This window comes from Zingiber officinale, chromosome 3A (genome assembly GCF_018446385.1).
Source record: "Zingiber officinale cultivar Zhangliang chromosome 3A, Zo_v1.1, whole genome shotgun sequence".
NCBI lineage: Eukaryota > Viridiplantae > Streptophyta > Magnoliopsida > Zingiberales > Zingiberaceae > Zingiber > Zingiber officinale.
In genome coordinates this window covers 1,837,594-1,854,138 of record NC_055990.1, presented here as the reverse complement: position 1 = coordinate 1,854,138, position 16,545 = coordinate 1,837,594, and the positions used below count along the sequence as shown (strand labels likewise).

Sequence of the window (16,545 nt, the reverse complement as noted above, 5' to 3'; positions counted from 1 at the left end):
ATAACCGAATATCTCAAAGTGCGTGACATTGAGTGAATGGAGAGATTGTTATAAGATTGTTAGAGATGGTCGTCTAGATGTCATCCTTCAACGTGTGACACTTAGTGAATGGAAAGACAATTAATCATCGTCGAATTTGATCTCCTAAGGTTACAAAAAAGGTGGAATCGTCACCTTAGCGGCCTCCTGGGTTCGGCCCCATAGATATCTAGAGTGGGTAAATCACGGTTAAACTGAGCAGGAGGAGTGACTGGGAGTCGAGTGGAATTTAAAGCACAGCAGACCGAGGTTTTACGCTCGTGTGTAACTGGTGACCCTCGATCCATGAACCTCCGTTGTAAGTGTCAGACACCCTTCCAATTAATCCAGCCCGTGGGGGCAATTTGATCTCCTAAGGGCACATACAGATGATAGCTAGGGAATATACAATGTATAAACGAAGATACTCTTTGGACAATTATAAAAACAATGGAAAAAACCACTACAAGAGATCCCGAATTCTAAACTCTGCATAACTCTACCAGATTCTATCCTCATCCTCGCTCTTCTTCTTCCAATTTATTAGGTCTGTCGGGATCTCTCAGCATCAGTCTGTTAAAATGCGTTTTAGGTCTTTTTTTAAAATTTTTTTTATTATCATCCTCACTAATGATCTCAGGGAATGTGTATGTCGTCCCCGGGGCCATGGTGTCACGGTAAGACATCTAAATTATCTCCCAAGTATTCGTGGTTCGAACCCTAGCTACGACATATTTGTAGAAATTTTTCTTCCAAATAACGAGCGTAATTAAAAGATGTTGAGCATTTGAGTTGGTCATCGCGTGTAAGCTAATTGAGATTTTTTTTTTCAGGGAACGTGTATGTCAATCTGTTCGTTAATGGATGATTTGACCGAACATAAACTATCAACGGTTAAGAAAAAACGGTGTATTAGAGTTCTATTTTAAAATTGGTAAACAAAAGCAAAATTTAAAAAACGGAGTTATTTGGTTGAAGCACTGGCAAACCAGCTTTCTTTACAAACGACACACCCACAGATTTCATGCTGTTCGAGGAGGCATCAGGTGGAGGAGCTTACTATAATGCAGAGGACTGACCTTGGCTTCTGCCCTTTGTTTTTTTTATCGCTGAAGACACAGGTTATGGATTTGCGTGGAAATTGTCCATAAATCTAACATTATTTCATTTTGTCTTCCATGAAGACTGCACCTCGTGGTTCCAAACGATAAGAATATGAGTATTTATATCAATAGGTATTGAGGTCGATTTTTAGTGATGAGTATTTTTACTGTATAGCTGATAATACTGAAGTGTTTAAAATAAACAGTATCATCTTTTACTCCAAGGACAAACTTTTTTTTTTCTTTCCTTGTAAGCAATCTCAAAAATACTTGTCTGTTATGCTGGCTATTCTCGACGAATCCACCATGGGGGAACAACTGGATAAGATTGGGGTGTTTAAGGTAGAGTTGGATTGAAGAAAAGACTAGCTTGAGGTGCATGCTGGAACGACAGATCGATCAATCATGCCTTCCATCCTTGCGAAATCTTCTTTCTTCTTTTTCTTACTTGGCTGGATTTCACTTTGGCTTGGAACAAAGAAAAAGAATGAACAGTTTAGAGTAGATTTGAAGGTTTTTACAGATAGAGAAGACAAAATTAAAAGAGAAAGGATAATTTACAATTGTTACAGATTTTCACTGGATGTGTGCGTCTAAGGGACACATACCCACGTGGTCAACTGCCTCTTAGTTGCGCACGTTTAACACGATAACAAAAGATGAATACGTTCATCCTAAACGTCTTCGTCAATCTATCTCAAGACCAATACAGAAAAGACATGCATGCTTAGTATAACACTGCACTAATTAATTCCTCCTTCTTCTGTAAAAACATAATAAATATTATTGACTAAAGGATGCATTTAAAGTTATCAAATTTTTAAAAGACATTTAATTTTCTGATTTTTTAAAAGTCATATTTATTTCTATTTTGTCATCCTCATTAACCACTATGATATTGAGTTCAAAGAATAATACTGTTACATTTCAAAAATGAATATTATTATAGTGTTGCATAAATCTTAAAATTAGTATAAAGTTAGATGCATTTTAAGAATTTTATCTTTCGTCCATTGCTGTAAATATTAATAATTTATAATATTAGTAAAACATAATAAATATTTAATTATTTTAAAATAGAAATAAACATTATTTAAATAAACTTCTGTTAGGAATAATGTTTATAAATTTAAATTACAAAATACTATTTTTTTTAATTTTTTTTTTGCATTTATTGTTTCCCCTCATTTTCATATTGTTAAATAAAACATATTAATAATGCAGTGATTTTTAAGTCTCCTAAGTTCGACCGTGTTGCTCGCTCACATCACAGCTCACTCCCTACTAGTAGACAATTATTACTGTTATTTTGACAGTACCCCTGCTCTCTTGCTTTCGCTGCGCAATCTCTCTTCCCCTTTTCTTTGCTCGCATTGCTCTCCGGCTGGCTCCGTCGCGTCGATTTGTAACCCTCGGCCTCGCTTGGCTGCTCCTCGGTTCCGGAGCTCTCGCGGCTGGAAAACTTCCCTCTCTTTTGCTTTGTCTCGTTTCTGCTGATGTTCTTATCCACCGGATGCTAACGGCGGCGGAGGAAACCTTCAAGGTATGTGCGTTTCTCTTTTAAAGCAAAGCCATCTTTGGTTTCCGCTTCGGTCCTCACTGGTTTTGACAGATCTGGTTAGGGATACAATAGATCTGCCTTTCCTGCTTTCCTCCTCTGGGTCCGTCATAGTAAGGTTTATTTCGCTCTTACGGATTCAATGGTATAATATTCAATATTGCATTATCGTTGCTGTCAAAATGACGGTGTAGCACTCGGTTTGTACATTTCTTTAGAAGCCGAAGCATTTTAAATCGCTTCATATTGTTGTTCGTTACGCCATTTGGTAGGACTTGTTGATATATAGTGTGGTTCATGGCATTGGGATAATTCCTATTGCATCTCATTGAAGAATGAGGATCAACGTCCTGATTTATCCACCCTGCTCAACGAGGAATTTGTTAAAAAATTTGAATGGGGTTAGTGGGGCGACACTAGGGCCACCACACTGTACATTGAATACCATGCTCTGATAGTATCACTGGTTGCATGCATAGCAATCTGCATGCGTAGCAATCCGGTCGAAATATAACCATATGGTGACCTTGTTGTTCAACACCCCCTCCCAAATAGACTGGACCTCCTTGTGAGCTACATACTCCAAGCACCCCTTTGCGATCCTCATTTGGGAGATCCTTTTCTCTGTGAGCACCCCCCCAAGATCTCTCTCACATGAGGTCTGTGATACCTTCCTCCATTGATCAATTGGCCTTCCTCTCCATTGATCTAGATGAGTCCTTTCTTACTCTATTGTTCTGTTTCATGAGCTAGAAGATATATAAGCAAAAATATTGCCTTTTCCCTATCTGTGACTCTCTGATCATCAGACAAAGTCTTCTTTCGATCTATACATCCTCCCGGGCGGGATCCAGCAGTAGCTCCGCAAGCCAACATAGATAATGTGGAGACATTGCCTTTTCCTATTTGTGAGCTTCATGAAGCGTTCCTTCTCTTGATCTCAGTAGCCTCTCTTGTCTGATATAGCAGTGACTCTTATCCAAGCTTCTTCCTTCACTGGTCTGGAGTAGGTGAGTAATTTTTCATCGTGAGTTTTCCCCTGTTTCCTTTCTTTTACTCACCAAACAGCCATTATATTTTCTTCTTAGCCAGTGTGCATCTGTCATTTATTGGTTGCAAGGTGTAATATTTTTGATCTAAGATTGACAGTCCTCTCCATTTGAGTATATAATTTTTCTTCTTGTGTGTGTTTTTGTTTGTGCACAGGCGTTTCTTACCTTTTGGGTTGTTTTGAGGGTGTTCACTCATTGTTTGTAGCCTTGTGCTATCCCTTCTCAATTTGAGGCACAATTGCAAAGATATCTCAATTCCCCTCTTCTCTTGCTGATCTTTTCTCTTCAAGGCTGACTCTCTAGAGCAAGATCTATTAGTCTGCACAAGGGTGAGCTTGACAATCGATCATTGTCCACATCTTTATGATGTGAGAGTAGATAAAGATCAAAAATTTTAAAGGTGCCTTGTTGCAGTCAAAGAGTGATGAATTGGTAGCTCTTCATTCATATTGCTGTTCTTTCTTGTTTCTTTAAGAACAACATTGTGCATGATTAAACTGTTAGGGGTGTAACTTGTTTTTCGTTTAAAAAGTTGTCCAATCTTTCTAAATAGGTGTTAGAAAGAGAATTTAAAATAATGGGAGGTAAACCCTGAATTAATCAGAAACTAAATCATGTGAAAGAATAGTTGGTGAACTGTTTCAATCTATCTTGATGCATTAAGGTTATAATGTGAAATGGATATAATAGACGTTAAATTTGGGAGGGTATATTTTCAAAAGTTGCTTAAATATTTCTCTCTTCATGGTTTCTTTTGATAGTAATTTATGTTTCATTTTAAACTATCTTGCTTCACCTTTCATATTGAATCAAGGTTGATAATTCTTCTGGATGCCATGGTGCTTGTATAAATCGACTTTTCATGAAAGATTATTGTTTGACTTGATAAACAATGAAATTGTTAGAAAATAAATGTGGAAACAGAAACCTAAAAGCTAAGCCATGTGATTTAGGATTTTGGCCCATAAGCATGTTGGGTCTTTGGAGTTTGGCCCATTGACATATTCTTGGTGGAGTTTGGCCCATTAGCATGTGGTCGGGTTTTGGCACATATGAAGTGAGGACTTCAATCCTTTTATATATATAGCATATGTGGAGGTATATATGATGCACTTTTGATTGGTGGATATGACCAAGGTTTAAAATTTCGACCCGTGCCGAGGTTTCGGTCTTGGATCGGAACGATACAGTTTTGGTTCCGTATCGCGTTGTGCCGATATAATTTGGTATTTTTAAAATATAAAATATATTAATTAAAAAATAAAATATTTAACATAAATATTTAAAAATAAGCAAAATAAATAATATAAAAATAATCTTTAAAAAAGAAAAGATATGAAAATAGATAAATAAATAAATAAAAATTTTATTATAATTTTTAAATTAAAATAAATGAAATATAGAATTAATTAGATAATTTTATTATGGTTTAATAAAGTCTCTTTAGATTATCTCCATCATAGTTAGGAGTTGATTAAAATAATTAACTTAAGTTTAATTAAAAAAAAAAATGAAATCCGACACTACTCCTGAGCTCGTGCGACTTCGGCCTTGTCGTGGGCCGCGGGGATAACATGACTCCTCGAGCGTGATCGTGGTGGTCGTGCAACCCCTCTGCAGCAGCCAAGGGTCGCACGATGCCTCCACACGCGACAGCGGAAGGGTTATGCAACCTCTCCGCTGCTGTTGCGGGGTCGAGCGACCCCTCTGTTGCGGCCACAGGATTGCGCAACACATCGCAGCTATCGTGGGTATGGTGCCGAGGTCGTGCCGGTGCAGGTCGCCGGGTGGAACGAGATGTTTCACCTGTTTCGACCGTCTCGGCACGACACTTTAAACCATGGATATGACTATAGTGTTTTACCTAATACAAGATATATAATTGGTGATAATTTGAAGCTAATGGTTGGTGATAACTTAAAATTGATAACTAGTGATCATTTGAAGCTGATAATTGATGTCTTAAAGCTTGATAATCGGTGATAACTTAAAGTGGATTAATTGTTGATAACTTGAGATTGGTAATTGTTGATATCTTAAAATTGTTTTTCAACTTAAGGCTTCTTAATCTTAATTGATAATATTTTTGGAGAATTTCAATTCATGCATTATTAGCCAATGTGCAAATTTTTACTCATTTCCTATATATTGTTTTTCTTTCTTCTTTCTTCTTTCTTTTTATTCCTATTACAGGTTGGTTAACGAGTTGGCTGCATCTTTGGGTGCATTTTCTTGTTAGTGGTTAAGGTATGTTTTTTGTAGTTAAATTTGTTTGCTCTCACATTACTTCAGATGACACATCTTGCAAAGTCTGCCTTCTGGTGGATCAAACTAGAGTGGGGTGTGACATTGATGGTGTAGAATTTTATGTTTGATTTTGTTTATTGGTTGACATTTTTCTATTTGATTTTTGGTCATGATATCTATTAGAAACTTTTCCAGATAATGGAAGATTACACATCAAGCAGTGGTTATCGGTTTAGAAGGATACAACACCAACTGTGTGCTTCTAATCCAGAGTTCGAACCATTGGTTTGTCTGATCTTTTTATTGTATTCATTTAATTATTTTCTGATAGAAGCTTCTGGGATTCTAGCATTCAGCACATTCAGAACTAAACTGTTTAATTCAGTACCATAATACTGTTTTCATATTTATTTTGTATGAAGGCGTATTTGTGTCAGCTTGTTTTTTTTATCTTGATGGATGAAGGATTCTAATTGATGAGTACAAATATTGAACAACCTTGAATATGTATAAATTTCTTTAAAAGAATTAAGGTAGTTTATATGCAAGTCTATCTCATATCTATTTTCTACATAGTTATAGTGGTCCATCCTTGCATGACTTAATTGTGCCAAAAATCAAGTGACTTAATTGCACTTTGAAAATTCATGTAAACTTATTGAATACTTATCATTTTTTAGGTTTCATTGCTCTAAATAACCAAGATTACCTGGCATAATGATACTCTAAAGCTTATTTGTAGCACACTCTATTGCAAAAGTATAATAAAGAATTATGACATACAACATTTGTGATGGCATAGATCAAATTGTGATAATCAAGTTACTATTTGTATTGCAAGTTGATGCCGCTTCGTTCTAGATGTTGTTATAGCCAAGACAATCAACACACTATACGGTTCTCCTGATAGTCAACTTGTTGATATATTTACCATTTACCAAGTTATTTAGAAGGATTGCATTTATGTTTTTATGTAGCAACCTGGGAATTATGGATATTCATACTCCAACTTAGGGAATGTTAAAAATGATGAATTTAGTCTCAATCAGTTGCTGAAGTGTTTTTTGGTTCAGGTATATTTTAGACACGGGTTGTCATAACTAGTTTAATCAATAGTTCAATGCTATAAAAACCATAATATTATCGTTGTGTTACTTGTAAATTTTTTTTTAATCACATACCAGCAATCTGTGTGTGCCAACCTACAATTTTGAAATTCAAAGTTTAGTTTTAGGTATCTGCCAGTTCTTGTTACAAATTAAATTTTTAATCCTGAACTGTAGTGATAAACTTGAAGTTTCCATACATTCTTTTTTTGTTTGTATCACCATCCTGTTGTCATTTGAGAAATAAACTTTTCTTTCTTTGCTTTCAGCTAAATGAAAATATGGATCAATGGCCACACCTTAACGAGTTGATTCAGTGCTACAAAGCTGATTGGCTGGTGGATGAAAACAAGTACGGACGCTATGAAAGTATTGCGCCACCCTCTTTTCCAAATCAAATATATGAAGGGCCTGATACTGATATGGAAACTGGTACGTGACATGTTTGTTAACAAAATAAGTTTGCCAATCCTCATTTGCAGTGATTTTATCCTTCTTCAGAGATGCGCCTTGCCAGTGAAAGGATTTCTAAGAATGAAGATGCTAGTTATGATGATGTCCCCAGTACTTCAGGGAGACAAATGTCTGAAATCAGCTTACATAAGTCATCCTTCAATTGTCAGGACATGGTACCTTCTGAATGCTTGACTTAGATCTATGTTTAAATAAACATATTCCATTTCTCTATGGAGAAGATGTTTTTGTATTATCTTCTTCTTAATTGATAATTATCGATGTTAATGGATGAAAGTGTTAGCTAAATGCTGGTTTAAAGAGATTTGACACCTTAATGTTTACCACATTGATTAATCTCCTTATGTAGCCTAAATAGGTTTTTAAAATAATCTAGCTTGAATTTCTAAAAACAATGCATCTAGCTATAAGTTTGTAATACCCATTTGTAGTCGGAAGGCATTTTAAATTGATACTCCTTCCTACATGAATTCAACTTATATGTAGTTGGAAACAGGACATGAACTTGTTATGATGAGCGATGAACACCATAGATGTCAAAATCAGGATTGGCTTTGAGATTGGATTGTTAAAGCAGACTGATTGTGGTTGTGTAATATAGGATTAATGAAACAAAATTGGTTAAAGTGATAAAAAGGTAGCTTGGTGCACGAAGCTCCCACCAATGCAATGCGGGGTCGTGTGGAAGGGTTGGACCACATTTATCTATTGTATGCAACTTCATTGATGCGCCAAGGCTCCCCTTCAAAATTGGTGAAAGTGATAAAAAAAGACAGCTCGGTGCACGAAGCTCCCGCCATGCGAGTCCCGGGGAAGGACGCAGCCTTATCTTATTTTTTTGCAAGAGACTATTTTTAGGATTCAAACCCGTGACTTTTAGATCACAAAGCAACGACTTTACAATTGCGCCAAGGCTCCCCGGTGGAAGTGATAATAAAATAAAATAATTCTATACATAAGGTAACAAATGATGTTGACGCAACACCAAAAGTGAAATCACAAACTATAGAAAAATTTATCCGAAATTGATGAAGTGAAGAGATTAATTTTATCAAGAAGAGAAAACAAACCTCATACAAAAAATTATTAACCTCACACAAAGTTTATTAAAGAAGAAATTTTATTAATTGGAGCTTCAATATATACACAATTATACTTTTGTTGACTTATTATCAACTAAACTAGGAAAGAGGCCACTGATTGTGAATCACGATCATCCCAATAAAATCTTACATAACCAAAAGAACTCATACTATGCTAAAGATATGCATTGAACTCTAATCAAATTCAAAGATACAACTTCAACACTTAAATTAGGATAATCACCAAAGTCAATTATAAATTTAAAATTTTAATTAAAATAATTTCCATTTTGCATTATTCTCCCCTATCGAGGAGAGCTTGTCTCTAGATAAGTTGTTGGCTATTCTTTTTAGGATGTCGTTTTCAAGCATAGAGAATAATTGCTTTACTAACTTTGTTTAGTGATATTTTTTCATTGGGCATTCCTTTCAATGAGTAAAAAATTGATGTACTTTGCTTCTCTTTTTTTTTTTTTTTCACTTTATCTTATTCCTTTTTAGTCGCCTTTTCCGTTGAATTAAAAACATCTAAGTTTATTATCCGGCAAAAGTTTATTATAGGGTGAGAATATTATCTCTGTCTTTGTTGAAATCATGGTATGTGAATGTGGTAATGAGTATGGGTCCACATAACTTGTGACAAAGTTAATTTGAATCTCTCAACAAATTTGCATTTTCCTCTATTTTAAAATTGAATTTGTGTTTAAATAAATTGACAAAATAAATAAACAAACATTATAATTAATCTTCCTCACAATATAGTTAAATAAATAGATATGAAGGATAGGAATACATCTAAATGAGATGTAATGAGGAAATTCAATTCATAAATGGGATATACAAATTAAAAAAAAATTAATTATCAACGGATATGACTCTCATATGCAAAGCGGTGCTATGCGTTTAGTAGATATAGCGAATAAAGAAGCTAATTTAGTTGAAAGACATTAAGGTCATGGGTAATTATAGAAGGAATCATGTGATTTGTAAATTTTTAATTTGATATGTTCCATTAGTAGGTCAAGATGTTTGGTTTGCTTTGTTTCCTCTTTTGGCTTCTTTGGACAACATGAATGAGATATGGTTTAAAAACCTAAGTCATGGTCAGTATTGCGTCACTTGGTCTCAAAGTTTGCATTGTTGTAAATTACACTTCCTCATATTACAAAAGACCAGAGAGTTTCTCATAGGGCTATAATGAACCAAATGTACATGAGCAAATTTGGTGTTTGACTTGGTAAGAACTTGTATATGTTCGTTCAATATACACAAGATCAATTAAATAAACTAGCTTGAACAATTCTTTAAACTAAATGAACAAACTTGGATACATATGCGTTTAACTTGTTAACCTTCAAGAACAAAAGTTGTGACTTGTTTGTGAACTATGTCCACCAACAAAGTTTATGAATAATGTTCTTCAGCAAAACTCTTATCAAACTTGTAAATGAACAAAAAAGCTCTCAGAACAAACAATCAAGCTTGCAATATTAAGCTCACTAACCAACCAATTAAGCTTAAAAATGTAAAAGTTTCAAACAAACTCAAATTGAAAGCTCAATAACATTTAAATGAACCAAGAAACCAAGTCAAGCTTGAACAACCGTTTCAATGACAAGTTTCATTTTAGACTCAGCTCGGCTCGGCTCTGTTAGCTTATCAAACCAGCTTGGACAACACAAAGCTTGGCTCGTTTACAGCCCTAGTTTCTCATGTTGTGTCCTAGTGCATTAGTTGCTAGTAAATTAGAAATAGCCAAAGCGAACAATTATTTTGTTACAGTGTAACATGGTTCGTTGTGTTTTTTTTTTTGTTTTAGCATTTTTTTCCTCCAATGATGGGACCTTTTAACTTTCACATATCGTGTCACCCAAGACTTCCATCTTTTTATTGTATCTCCTTGAAGTGACATTGGCCACTAATGCCTTTTTTATGTTTCTTGATTTACCTTTTTTTATTGGTTTTGCTAATCTTGTGTATGATTTTCCATCTAGCATTGCTAGTCATCACTATCTTCACTTGTTTTCCAGCATTTTGGTGAGTGTCCACTCCCACCTTATGAACCAGCTTTTGACTGGGAAAATGAAAGATCACTAATAGTTGGTCAAAGGACTCCTGAAACTCTACCAACCCATACCAGGTTCACATTAAGAATGTATCAAAATTAGAAAATCTGCAATAATGTTTCTCATTTTTTGGCCATTGTTTTGCTAAATCTGTGCTGTTGATCTCAGTGGATTGAAGATAACTGTGAAGGTGCTGTCATTATCATTCCAAGTTGGACTAATTGGTAAGTGCATCTTGTTGATGGGTTCCTTATGCCAATGTACATATGTACTTATTGAGCCCATCTCCAGTCCTTAGTCCATTTATGTTGATTACTGATCCTTGGGGATTTTTTTTGCAGAGCCTTTTTATGGCACAATTTGTTTATATAACAGAGACAGGAAAGAAAAATTGTCTGAGGACTTCCACTTCCGTGTTTTGCCAACTGAAGGACAGGATGTAAGACGTGCTTGTTTAATTTGATGTGTGGTTAAGTGAAGTCATAAATGAATATTTGTTGCTATTTCTTTTTTCTGATTATGACAATGGTTCATTTTTTCTGAAAAGAATATTTTCTTTTGCTAAAATTCTTTTTGTAGGTTAACACTTCTTTGTTACATCGTGCTGTTTTCTCCTTGGATGCCCCCTCAGCGTCAATTTGCCTGCTTATTCAACTTGAGAGGACAGCTACTGAGGAAGGAGGAGTTACAACTTCTGTTTATTCTCGTAAGGAACCTGTAAGTTGAAATTTGAAAATTGTTATATGGTGTTTTTTCATAGATTTTGAAGGCAATTGAAATAGGTACACACTTCTCTCTACTGTGTTAAAATTGATCTTCTATAGTTGTTTTCTTTTTTGTTTTTTATTAGGCATTGAAATTTCTAAAATTGTCATTCACAAACCATAACAAAATTTAGACTAGTGCTGCCACTGCTAAATTTCAGTTTTCTCACATTGCTAATTATTCTTCAGCTTTATTAAGGACTCTGGCACATGTGTGATATGAAGAATTTTGAATACTTTAACTTGTAAGCTACCTCATATGTTAGGTTCATATGGCTGAGAGAGAAAAGCAGAAACTCCAAGTTTGGTCAAGGATCATGCCTTGCCGACAATCATTTGCATGGACGATATTTCCATTGTTTGAAAGCAACAATGTTGCTGCCGCTGGTGGTGCTGTATCTCCTAGCAGTCCTCTTACTCCCAATGTATCTGGCCCAACCCCTCTAGATACTTTTGCTGAACATGTTTCAAAAATCACTTTGGATGGCAAACAAGCTCAATATTCAAGTGGAAGCTCTGTTATTGTGGAGATATCAAATTTAAACAAAGTCAAAGAGAGTTATACAGAGGACTTACTTCTGGTGATTTGTCTGCATAAACTCTTGATAATTTTAGTTATCTTTTTCTGGTACATATAATGATGCCTTATTAGGTGTTTATGCTGCTGATAAAAGGAAAATAAACAATATCCTTCTGTATTTGCTGGATGGATTCAGATGTTGATCTATGATTATTAATTTGTTTCAATGAAAGCTCCTGACTTTAGTTTTACTTGCCGTTTTTGTATATTTTAGGATCCTAAAAGAAAAGTACACAAGCCTGTTAAAGGTGTATTGAAATTGGAGGTTGAAAAACTTCATACATCACTCATTGATGTGGACAATATTTCTGACGGTGGAAGCATAATCAATGACTCAAATGATGCTGGTGATCGTTTTATTGAAACTTCTTTAGGAAAGCATCATAGCAATGGTCCTGATATCCCCAGGAGTGGTAGTTTGAAGTTCATTGGCATTAATCGAAAGGATATTTGTAGGAATGTGTCAATTCCAGCTGGAGAAGATCATCCTGATTTTAGTGATCATGTAAGTAGTATCTTGTCTGCTATTTATCAGTATTCAATCTGTAATCTTGCTTTAACACATCCTGAAGTTCAGCAGATTTGTCTATTCACTTTACTTAAAAGCATAATGTTTCTAAATTGGAGGTGCTACTTTGCTAGTATTGTTTTCATATTTTCTTTACAAAACATTACTCTTCCTGATTCTTAAAGCTTCTCTGTGCCATCTCTTGAATTTTATCTGAAGGTATTGTGAACAATCTCTATTGGAGATTCTGGTGGTTCTCTTAGGTAAAAATACTCTTTATAAGGTTTTTCTTTCACGGATATGTAGTAATTTATAGGAAGTGCATTTTAGTTATTTCAAGCTGTAAGCTTATTATAGCTGTTTTGCATGTTTGTTTGTTTGTTTGTTATTTTTTTCTGTCGCAGTTTGTGATTTTGGAAAATTAAATTAAATTATCTACTACTTCTGTTTGCTAGATATTATTTAGCAGAACAATATATCATTAATTTCTTTTAAAATGTTCTCTTGTATCCTTGCTAGGCAAATTGTGCAAAGCTGTATCTGTTTAGTTACCTCTCTCTTATCAGAACATGCGAAAGTTTTGTTGATAAGGAACATACACCATTAATTACCCCATTTTGTTTTTAGGCTGCTAAATTTTTGATCTTTATAGCTAATGATTTTATTGAGATGACATTAAATGTACACTTGTGCGTGACAGTTTCAAGCTTTTGATTTTCGGAGGATGACTAGAAGCGAGCCATTCTCGCAACTTTTCCATTGTCTTTATGTTTATCCTTTAACTGTTAGCTTGGGTCGTAAAAGAAATTTGTTCATAAGGATAGAAATGCGAAAGGATGATGCTGACATCCAAAAGCAGCCATTAGAGGTTTGTGTTAATGAGAAGTGGTTAAGTTCTTGTTTATCACTTTCACTTTAGAATTCTTCATTCTGTGGAGTTTCTGGTTGTTTGGTTGCTCAGGCTGTATTTCCAAAGGAACAAGGTCAAACTCTTGAAAAGTATGCTCATACACAAATTGCAGTTGGAGCTAGAATGGCGTGCTACCATGATGAAGTTAAACTTTGCCTCCCTGCTATTTTGACACCCCAGCACCATCTCTTGTTTACTTTTTTTCATGTTGATCTTCTGATGAAACTTGAAGCTCCCAAGCCTGTAAGTACTAATCATGCTTTTGATTAGTTTCATAGGTGGATTTTGTATTTCTGTTAAATCACATGTGGAACATTCTTCCCATTATTAACTGATAGTTCAATATGTAGGTGATTATTGGTTATGCTGCACTTCCTTTGACTTCCCACATTCAGTAAGTGCTGCATGTCTCAATATGATGTCTGCTATAGATTTCTGATCTTAACTTTGCTTTAAGCTAAATTAATCCTATTCATTTATTTATTTTCTTTTGAAATGGACATACAATATATTTTTCCAATAACCTCAACTTTCTTTTATCTTTTAGATTTCTCTTGAGCTTTCTCTTTTTATGGTTTCCTGGAAGGAAGGCTTTGAACTTTTTTTGGGGAAAGGTAAATGTTTTATGAATGTCTCAAGAGAGTACCACTAAGAGCCTATAATAAAGAGCATACAATCACTAGAAGTCCACAAGTCGATACATGTATCTTTACTAGTCTATCGCTAAGACACATCTTCCCTATTGTATCACTGATGTTTGTGTCAAGTGACTCAAAGTCATTAAAGTGTAAAGGTATATCTATAACAAGCATTTGATTGTAGATCTCGGTATAAATATTCTTCTTGCATATACAATCATTTTAAAAGCCTATTTCCGTTTTTTACATTTGCAAAATTTTAGTTATTTATGGTGTTTTATAGCTGTCACATTGGATAGGAGTAGGACTGCTATCCTTTACATTAGTCATTATCTTGTATTCTAGTTGTGAGGGAGTTATACTTGCAAGCATTATCTAGTATTCTAGTTGTGAGGGAGTTATACTTGCAAGTTTATGGAAGCCTGCAGTGAAAACCATATACAATATAGTGAATGTACATTTTCATGAATTTAAGCGCCATGTCTAGGCATTTGTCTTGAACATGAGAAACATAATTATGCCTCACTATATTAATTTTTTACTTCGATATAATGCATCATCATAAATGACAAAGTATACTCACTCTGACAAACTATAATTTGTGATAAATACTGATCAAACACAATCTTGATACAAGAGTAGTTCTTGCACTCAGCTTTCCATTGCCCAGTTGGTGATGTTCTTTTTTAATAACAAAACTGTAGGATGAACAATCCTCTTGATAGTAATCCATTGTGGTCTTAAACATAAACACACAGGATGGATTCAATGCTGTCTGACATATCAAAGTATAAACTTTCCAGCTGTGACAAGCAAAAAGAAATTAAATAAAAGAAATAGTTAGAAAAGATTAATTAAAGAGAGTAATGGGAAGTGACCATGAAGTTGTTCATGTTTGTTATCTTTTGCCAACAATAGAAATATATAAATTGGTACCTATTTCCTAACGGTTTGAGCTTTGGGATTAATAGTTAGCCAATTAACTTTAATAGGTATCACACACACACACACACACACACACACACAGATCCCACCTGTTTCAAAAAAAAAAAAAAATCTAATCAACTATCATGAGGCTGAGGACAATCAAAATTAAGTTCCCCACCCACATATGAAGACGAGTGCTAACTATATAAATTAGTCCCTTTATAGTAAACAATTAAAATGCTCAAACTATGATGTTTGCTGATACACAAAATTCTTTTAATCTGAAAAAATGAAAAGCTTCTAAGGATCCTTGTTTTGGTTCTATGCTTATTTGTGTTAAACCCAATACCATCCGAATCTAGTCCAAATTGCTAAGACTTAGGTGAAGGACCGACCTCATGGTAATAAGTAACAGAATGAAGAGTAACAGGGTGGAGTTTCTACATCCTTTGACATGGCTTATTTTAACACCTAGCATGTTTAAGTCTTCATAGTTTTATTCTATTTGATGTGTTACAGACATTACGGCAGCCAAAACTGTGAGTTTGATTGTAAATAGAAATGACTAGCCTGACAATTTTTGCTGATTTCTTATGAATACTGATGATGAATAACATGTGGTGTCTTGATTGTGCTCAGCTTACCACAATCTCATCATGTTGAATTGGGTTAATCTGATTGTGGATGCCTTTGCTGAATGAATTAAGTGTCTAGTCATAACTAAATAATTTCTTAATAAATGCCTAACAATTATGTGATGGGTAGATGGTGTAAATACCTAAATCATCTTACTTGATCAGACATCCTCATTCATTTAGCTATATACATGATTCAACATGAAGAAAGATACTAAGATGGTTTGACGGTATTTAAGGCCAGAAATTCATGAATTTTTATGTTGTGCAATCTGTGTTATCAATTCACTTTGTTATCTTGGTCATCTTGAAAGAGTGAGCTATATCAAGTATCACTTAATTTTTATTTTTGCGTTCTGGTAACATGATTGTGTTCCCTTAATTGCAATAATACATGTTTCTTGGTTTAAAAATTCCTTTTTCACCCATTTTAGGCTGCTGTCTGACGTATCTTTGCCTATTTTGAGAGAGCTGGTTCCTCATTATCTCCAAGATAATAGCAAGGTATACTTTTTCCTCATTTTACATTGCTGAAATATTCCAACTAAAAAATGTATTGTAGTGCTATTTTAGCATTTCAACTTTAATAGAGTTGCCTTTGAGTTTTCATTCTGAAAATTTCATAGTTTGAACTTATGGCCTTTTTCTCTGGGATTTTTTTTTCTCAGGAGAGACTGCACTTTCTAGAGGATGGAAAAAATGTCTTCAAATTACGCTTGAGGTTGTGCTCTTATTTGATCCCTGTCAATGAGCGAATCCGTGATTTTTTTCTTGAGTATGACCGGCATAATCTCCGAACAAGTCCACCTTGGGGATCAGAACTTCTTGAGGTACATTCTTGCACTTAGAGATTTGTTTTGGCTCCGTAACTTTTCCA

General features: G+C 34.7%; 2 protein-coding genes across 4 annotated transcripts in view; both read left to right on the top strand.

The window, feature by feature from the left end:
- Window positions 1–3,085, top strand: part of LOC122053451 (guanine nucleotide exchange factor SPIKE 1-like) — a 23,219-nt gene extending 20,134 nt beyond the window's left edge. The window contains exons 21-23 of the mRNA XM_042615502.1: window positions 852–858; window positions 2,438–2,664; window positions 3,014–3,085. Coding sequence (XP_042471436.1) covers window positions 852–858; window positions 2,438–2,664; window positions 3,014–3,085 — 306 coding nt within the window. The remainder of the gene's footprint in view (window positions 1–851; window positions 859–2,437; window positions 2,665–3,013) is intronic.
- The window catches only part of LOC122050980 (guanine nucleotide exchange factor SPIKE 1-like), a 41,635-nt gene continuing 27,474 nt past the window's right edge, over window positions 2,385–16,545 (top strand). For 2 of the 3 annotated variants that reach the window (XM_042611866.1, XM_042611864.1), the window contains exons 1-16: window positions 2,385–2,664; window positions 5,925–5,978; window positions 6,174–6,263; window positions 7,354–7,516; window positions 7,586–7,713; window positions 10,671–10,780; window positions 10,875–10,930; window positions 11,048–11,145; window positions 11,286–11,423; window positions 11,737–12,051; window positions 12,265–12,555; window positions 13,259–13,426; window positions 13,520–13,711; window positions 13,819–13,862; window positions 16,103–16,172; window positions 16,337–16,498. In XM_042611866.1, coding sequence (XP_042467800.1) covers window positions 6,177–6,263; window positions 7,354–7,516; window positions 7,586–7,713; window positions 10,671–10,780; window positions 10,875–10,930; window positions 11,048–11,145; window positions 11,286–11,423; window positions 11,737–12,051; window positions 12,265–12,555; window positions 13,259–13,426; window positions 13,520–13,711; window positions 13,819–13,862; window positions 16,103–16,172; window positions 16,337–16,498 — 2,022 coding nt within the window. In that variant the 5' untranslated portion in view covers window positions 2,385–2,664; window positions 5,925–5,978; window positions 6,174–6,176. The remainder of the gene's footprint in view (window positions 2,665–5,924; window positions 5,979–6,173; window positions 6,264–7,353; window positions 7,517–7,585; window positions 7,714–10,670; window positions 10,781–10,874; window positions 10,931–11,047; window positions 11,146–11,285; window positions 11,424–11,736; window positions 12,052–12,264; window positions 12,556–13,258; window positions 13,427–13,519; window positions 13,712–13,818; window positions 13,863–16,102; window positions 16,173–16,336; window positions 16,499–16,545) is intronic. The other variant, XM_042611865.1, reaches the window with a different exon arrangement.